At 36.7% G+C, this 7,337-nt stretch overlaps 1 protein-coding gene across 1 annotated transcript in view; it reads left to right on the plus strand.

Moving 5' to 3' along the window:
* LOC110095694 (phosphatidylinositol 3,4,5-trisphosphate 3-phosphatase and protein-tyrosine-phosphatase PTEN2A) overlaps positions 1–4,573 on the plus strand; it is a gene marked incomplete in the record, with an annotated part of 49,948 nt that extends 45,375 nt beyond the window's left edge. Inside the window, 1 exon segment of the mRNA XM_028692245.1 lies at positions 3,871–4,573. Coding sequence (XP_028548078.1) covers positions 3,871–4,212 — 342 coding nt within the window.
* Between the last annotated feature and the right edge of the window lie 2,764 nt (positions 4,574–7,337).

Here is a 7,337-nt window from a genome sequence, read left to right on the forward strand (position 1 = left end):
ATTGTAAAAGCTTTTGTTCAAAAGTTCGAATATTTGAAAACAAAATGTTTTGGCAGTCGGACAATTCTAGTGAGAATGGCTCGGGATTCAGTGAGATAGAGTTGATTTTCAAAAATCTTTTGTCAGATCAGACGACAAGTATACCACTTGATGGCGCCGCGGCAATGCGATTCATCGCGCTTAAATGCCGGCAGTTGTTCCTAAAGGAGATCGTCGATCGTCTGCTTAAATGGAAAAATGATTTTTGAAAAACAAATCTCCCCCTGATGTTCCTAAGATTCCAATTCAGAAATTTCTCTCTAAAACTGGAAGAATGGAGCAAGGTTTCTCATCCATTTGATTGTCAAATCGTTCGGTGATTAATGTGAAGGCGGCCTGACGAATGTTCAAAACCTTTTATCGATGATGGTAAGGGAAAGGGGTGGTAATTTTTAAGAAAGATGTCATAACAAATTTCTAAAAATACTCAAATTAATTAATATCACAACTTTTTGTACACAAAACCAGCTGGCAAGATAAAAATGTAAAATTCGCTTGAAGAATGTTGAAAAACCGTATAATTCAAATAAATACAGTCAGTAGATGTTCAATGTTAATAACAATTTGGGGGAATGGGAAAGCCCTATCAGAAAGTTGCAGCACATGAATAGGGGCTCAGCTTGTGTACAGACTAAGGAGGAACCTTCTGTTTATTTCTGAAAGTTACTAAACTGGAAATACCTTCTACTTAAAGACCACAACTGAAGAATGATACTTTCACTAATGTTTGTCAAAAAATCCCATAAAGAAATTTCTGCATTTCCAGTTGATTGGAAATAACTTTTCATAAAAGATGGCATTGATAGTCAAGTGTTATAGGAGAACGGCTGTCGGAGAACAACCAAAGCATTTACAGAATGCACTATGGATTAAAGTTTTTGGGGAGGAACTACGCCATATTTCATTGTCAACTTCGCCGAACTTAAAACGGCAATGGCTATCAAGATAAATAAGTTTAATTTAACTTGCCTTCAGTAAAGGTGGAGTTATGTTTATTTGCAGAATGTGGAAGGTTGAATCGATTCTTGCTAAACGGCCCATCGTATGTGAAAAGGGAACATTTCATTGGTGTGGATACAGTGAAGTCAATCATTTCTCTCCAAATTCATTGAAAGGCATTTGATTAGCCACCTATATGGTTTAAGAATGGCCAAATTTTCCTCTTCGATTGTTGCGCGGATCCTATAAATGTTTGTAGGATTGCCTCAAAAGGTTGCGAAACCTTTATTTCTTAAAGATGAAAATTCTGTATTTCCACATGGGGGAAGCCATGAATTTGCCTAAATTTGCTGTAAATATCCACCTAGAAGAATCCTCTTCGCACTTGCGTGCGTGGGTTGAAGGAGATCTGAAATTTTTTTTTTTCCACAAAATCACGAATACGAAAAAGTAGTTCCCCAACATTTGTTTAGTTGTGGGCAGATTAGTCAATCGACCAAAGCAATTGTCCTTGAGAAGATTAATGATAATGACACTTAAAGGTTTCGATGAGAGTGCACTGCTATGTAAAGAATCCATGTGTCAGTTTACTGATATAACAAAAAAACTGTCTGAAGCCCCTGCAAACAGTAGTGAATGTCAGTGGTTATGGACCTTGGATTCTTGTTAGCTAATGGAAAAAGAAAAAATCTATATGGAAAATGCTTTTTCATGGAACAGAAGATTGGCTCATAGACAGACAATTCAAGCCAAAAACAATTTTTGCCCAGTGGACAAGGAATGAATTCAGGGAGAAGAATTGTGATGATTCTGGAATAGTTTGACGCAGAAAGGTGAGTCTAGAACCTAGTGATAAGGAGTTTCAAAACAAGAAACGAATAATTCTTCTGAAAGATAAAGAGTGGAGCTTATTCCCTGAAGTTATTTCAGAGGTTTAACAAATTTTCTATTTTTACGTTATTTGGTGGAGGCAAGAGAACATGGAAAAAACTGTTGATACATGGCAAAGTTGGTACCGGGGGCCTATTAAGGAAAAAGGGGGGGGAAAACCCACTATGTGAGAAGAAGTTAAGTACAAACCGGTCTTTCAATGATAAAGTGGAATAACAGGAGGCTACTCTTGAAATAAAGAAATGATATAAAAAATGTCTCTCAAACTTTTTTGGTTTTCCACAAATGATCCCATTACTCATCTCAACTTTAAAAATCAAATTTGAATTCATCCTTGACTAGCAAATGATTGAAAGCTTTTCCCACTATAGGATGATTGTCTAATACATCATTATTAAGTAAACACAGACATGCGAGAGAAACTGCCAGAATCAATTTGATTTTACATTTTCAGAAACCCTCATCGCCGGCTCCTCGGCAATGACGGTGGATTGCCGCAACCATTAGTCAGCCGTGCATAATTAGCATTTGGACAGATCAAAATGGACTTTTAGGGAAGATCGTACGCCAATCATTCCTGCGTTCAGAAGCAAACAATTCTCATGTGACAAATGTCTGAAGACCCTTTGCTTGATCAGACCGACTTAGCGACTCACCTCTTAAAGAAGAACAATAAAGTTGTGAAAGGTAAGTAGAACATTTGATTAGCCCCTAATTGTACAAACTCCTCGACTACAGAAATCGAGTGCAACATCGGAATTTAAGAATTTCTAAATGGTTTCGAAAGCTTCTTTCATTCAGAATGAAGATTTTTGTTAATAAATTTTTGTGTTTTAAATGAAAATCTCTTGGACTATGCGCCAGCCAGCATAAATGCGATAAACCAGATGAAGTTACACAATATATCACATTCTGATGATAAGCAATCTTCTGTCCTTTGCACTGGATTACCTTGTAAGTCTTTCGTACCAATCTCGGCGAATGCTGATAAGAACTTGTTGTGCAGGATCATTCTCGAGAAGGGAGTAGTTCAGACTAAAAATGCGATTGAAGTACATTTATGAGGGCATACAGCAAATGACCAATGATGCTGCGTCCCTACAGGAAAGCTTTCCTAAATGCATGAAAAGACCCAGCATATAAAGCCTTAATTTATGATATTGCGAAAATCAACCCCCTACTTTTTCGATGATGGTATTACGGTGATCGATGAATTTCAGAACTGTGAAAACTTCCCCAAATTACCATATTTTGAGAAATTCCACTGGTTATTAAAGTATTGGCAAGAAAATATCCCTTTTCCTGTTCTACGGCCCAAGAGAACCTTCGGAGGCAACAGTCCCAAATTTTGGATTTCCCATCCTCACAACTTTTAGTCCTAATCTGGATAACCTATGACCTCCATTTTACGTAAGCCGACAGCGTGTGAAGAAAAGATCCCATAGGAAGAGACGGCCTATCTGGTATTATCTTGGCAGCAAACATATTGGTCTCTGATAATGGTCCACCCTACAATATCTCCCCTGAATCTACGGTCTCAAAGTCTTGAAGCGAACACCTGCTTTCGTATTCGCTATGCCTGATGTCCGTACACCTGTTGGGGGGAGATGAAACAAAAATATTTCTAGAAGTTGCAATCTATGATAGGAGTTCCTTTATATCTAGATGGAAATCATTTAAATGTGGGGAAAGAGGATTATGCCAGAGTTGTGTTGGCACTTTGATTTAGATAAAAAAATACCTAAAGGGTTTTAGATTAGAAACATGTGTTAATCATTTCCCAAAAAGTGAGGATATGAGAAGATCTCATCTCTGCTGCTATTCATTATGGCCCAAAATGGACATAACCTCAAAAACCACATGCCCTGCCTATAGCAATAACACGCATGCCTTACCAGAACCATTGTTTGCTGTCAGAAATTAACGCATAAGGGATGTGTCATGGAAAAAGGTTGATCCTAATTGAGCATGATGAATTAGGACCTGGAACATCTCTCTCTTGATGTATTTTCCGATAGTGAGGCTGAAGAGGGAGGTTCTACGAAGAGCAAACGGTCTCCGGCCACCAATGTATCTGCAGCAGCCCATGTTATCGCCACTAAAGGATCTGCAACAGAACCATCTTCGAAAAGTGAATTATACAATATAACCCATGGAATCGAACAAGTCTCCCTCAAAGCTAAGGAAGCTTCAATGCCAGCTCCAGAGGCAAGAACAGAGGAGAATAAGAACTCGCCATTTCGAGCCCCCGAGTTGGAATCTACTAGCACAAGCGAGTTCAAGGCCATCGCCGCAGATGCCTCCGTCTTCTCTTTTGGTGATGAGGACTATGAAAGCGAGTAGCCAAATATTCAAAGTTGTAGATAAGATTGTTAGGATGAGAGCAGATGATGTTTGCGACAATTGTTCGTTCATGCATTTATGTGTGAATTACCTTTGTATCTTATTCATGATCTTCATTCGTATGGCCTTTGGTTGCTGCAATCACCCAAAGCTTCATATTGCGCAATATTACTATCATCTTTTTGATTTTGTGATCTCACCACTTGGTGTGTATCGTCTGTTCAAATAGATAAAATGCCATGTGAAAAATTCACTTCTTGACTGTGTTATCTTACAAATGTGTAAATGAAGTATACTGTAACTGATGGATTTACTGTATTTCAAAATAAAAGCCTTTGTTGGTGTTGTGCACTTGTTATAATAGGTTTTGATGCTCAATTGATCTGTTTATCCCAAGTCAAAAAGTTGTCTGACATTCTTTTGATTTCATCTTTGAAACTAAATTTGCAGCCATATATATTATTTATAATTTTTTTATTATTTTGTAAAGTAGTTTTTTAGTATAAATATTGAGTAAATTTTTTTTTTAAATAGTAAGAAGGTTGCCCCAAATGATAAAAAAATAAAGGCAAAAAAGAAAAAAAAATTATAGGCAACCCATATAGTGGGATAAAAGCTTGATATATAATAATTAATTTTTAGTAGGATTTTATCTTGTATTAAGTAGTTGAAGTAATTATATATATTAATTCATGACTAGAATGGTATGGTATGCTAATTAAGTTTATATATGGTTTGATAAAGCTAGTTAGTTTTACATTGTTAGTTACACTTTTAGTTAATTAATTAATATATTAATTATTGATTAGGATTTTATTAAGCTAATTGGGATAAAATATGATGATAATAGTATGCAGGTTAATTAAAATTAATTATTATAAGTGTTAGTAATGATTAGTGAGGAAGATGCTTTAAGTTTAGTGTACTCATTTATTAGTCTATTTATTTAGGCTAAGTAGGAAATATTTTGTGTGAATTTAGAATTAATAATCTAAAAATAAGAATTATTAGAGCAACTTTTAATTTTTCTCATATGATTGAAACTTTAAATATAAATATTTAAAACTATATTACAATAGCACAATTAAAAAAATTATATAATAATTTCATAAATTTTTTAAAAATGAAATGAGTTCATATCATGAAAAATTTATTCTATTTATATATAAAATAAAAGAATATATTTAAATTTATTAAATACCTTAAATATAATTGAAGAAGTTGCAACAGAATTCAGATTGTTAGCCTAAAAGTGAAAAATAAAATAAAATTTTGTAAGAAAATAAAAAAAATAATTAAATTTTTTTTATCAGCTTACTAACAATAATATTTTTGCATAGCTCTTGAAGATTATGAGATGATTTGGGCGGGCGGCCCTTTCAAACCCTAGCTTTGTTAGCCTAAAAGTGAAAAATAAAATAAAATTTTGTAAGAAAATAAAAAAAATAATTAAATTTTTTTTATCAGCTTACTAACAATAATATTTTTGCATAGCTCTTGAAGATTATGAGATGATTTGGGCGGGCGGCCCTTTCAAACCCTAGCTGCCTTATGTGCAAGACGATCGATTAATAGGAAGACAGTTTGCAGTGAAGATGAAAACCACACAATTTTTTTCTTTAAATCTCTCTCTCTCTCTTTTAATGTCTCTCTTATTTCTTTTTTTACTTTCTGTTTTTTTATCTGTTTTCATTGTTTTTTTTTCAAATTTTTTTAATGAGAGAGAGAGAGAGAGAGAAAGATGGTGATTGCTAGAATTTTGGTTGTCAAAATTGTCGGTGTAAATTAGTCGAGTCGAGTCGAGCTCCAGTCATGCCTAACTCGAGTTCGCGTCATCAGCCAAATCATGAGCTCAAATTTGAGTCGAGCTCAAACGGCGAGCACAAACTTGGCTCATGATTGAAAAAAAAAGAGCTAGCGAGCAGCTCATGAGATTGCATGAGTCTTCACTACCAGAGACAAAGATCACTTGAGCCGGGCTCGTAAGCTCATGAGCTGAGCCTCATCAAACTCGTTTAATAAACGAGCTTAAACTCACGGATCAATAAGTTCGGCTTATAAGCTCGTTATTGAGTCGAACTCAAGCCCGCTCGCCGGCTTGACTCAGTTACACCTCTAGTGGACTTTTGCACGCGAGCTCCTGTTGATTGGCGAATGAGCATAGTTGAAGATATGATTGTTTGAGTCTTAGGAGTTATTGCAGGTAAGAGGTGTTGAAGCTTGATGACAAGTGACTTACAGTGGTCAGTGGCTTCGCTGTGTTGGAGAAGTTCGTTGAAGGTGAAAAGTGGTTAAGGGATTGGAGGAGATCGATTGTCTTTAGTGTGCAATGGGATTGGAAGATGAGTGCATGGGCAACAAGTCTCCTTAGTCCAGTCAGAACCTCCAGTAAATAGCCGTTGGAGGTTCTTCACCCGACGTCAGCTATTTAGGAGCAAGTAGTGAGGGAGACGAGGGAGAATGGAGTGGACGAAGGTGAGAGGGATGAAGTTCTGTAGACGGGCTAAGAGTTGCGCCAAAGAGAGAGAGAGAGTGCGGGTATGGGTTTTTGAGGTTAAGAGAGGAGAAGATAGAAAAAGAGAGCATGCGGGGCTGTTGGGTAAGGGTGTCAATGTTTGACACAACCTAAAAACCCGACATGAACACGCCCGAAAATTTCAGGTTAGGGACAACCTGGACCTGAAACTGGTCGGTTTCAGATTCAACAAATCAACCCATTTCAAAAATCGAGTTCGGGTTGAGCCAGAAATTCGAAATTGACTTGTTTTTTACCCGTTTTTTACGTAAAACCCCAATTTTGACCCGGAAACCCGAAATTGACCCGTTTTTTATCCTAAAATCGGTGATTGAACCATTTTTTGACCGAAAATTTAGCAATTTTTTATTTTCTCGGGTCATTCGGCTTGTGTCAGGTTGACTTGACCCGAAGCGAGTTAAGTTCGGGTCCGAAAAGCTGACTCGTTTACAAAAATGGGTTAGGTTCAGGTTGACCCGAATAGTGCTGGGTTAATTTCAAGTTCGACCCGAACCCGATCTGTGACCCGAAATTGACACCCCTACTGTTGGGAACCTGGGCTTGAGGGAGAAATGTGAATGAGATGGGGGAGACCGGGTAGAGATGGGAG

The sequence above is a fragment of the Dendrobium catenatum genome, unplaced genomic scaffold, assembly GCF_001605985.2.
Source record: "Dendrobium catenatum unplaced genomic scaffold, ASM160598v2 original_scaffold_153559, whole genome shotgun sequence".
Lineage (NCBI taxonomy): Eukaryota > Viridiplantae > Streptophyta > Magnoliopsida > Asparagales > Orchidaceae > Dendrobium > Dendrobium catenatum.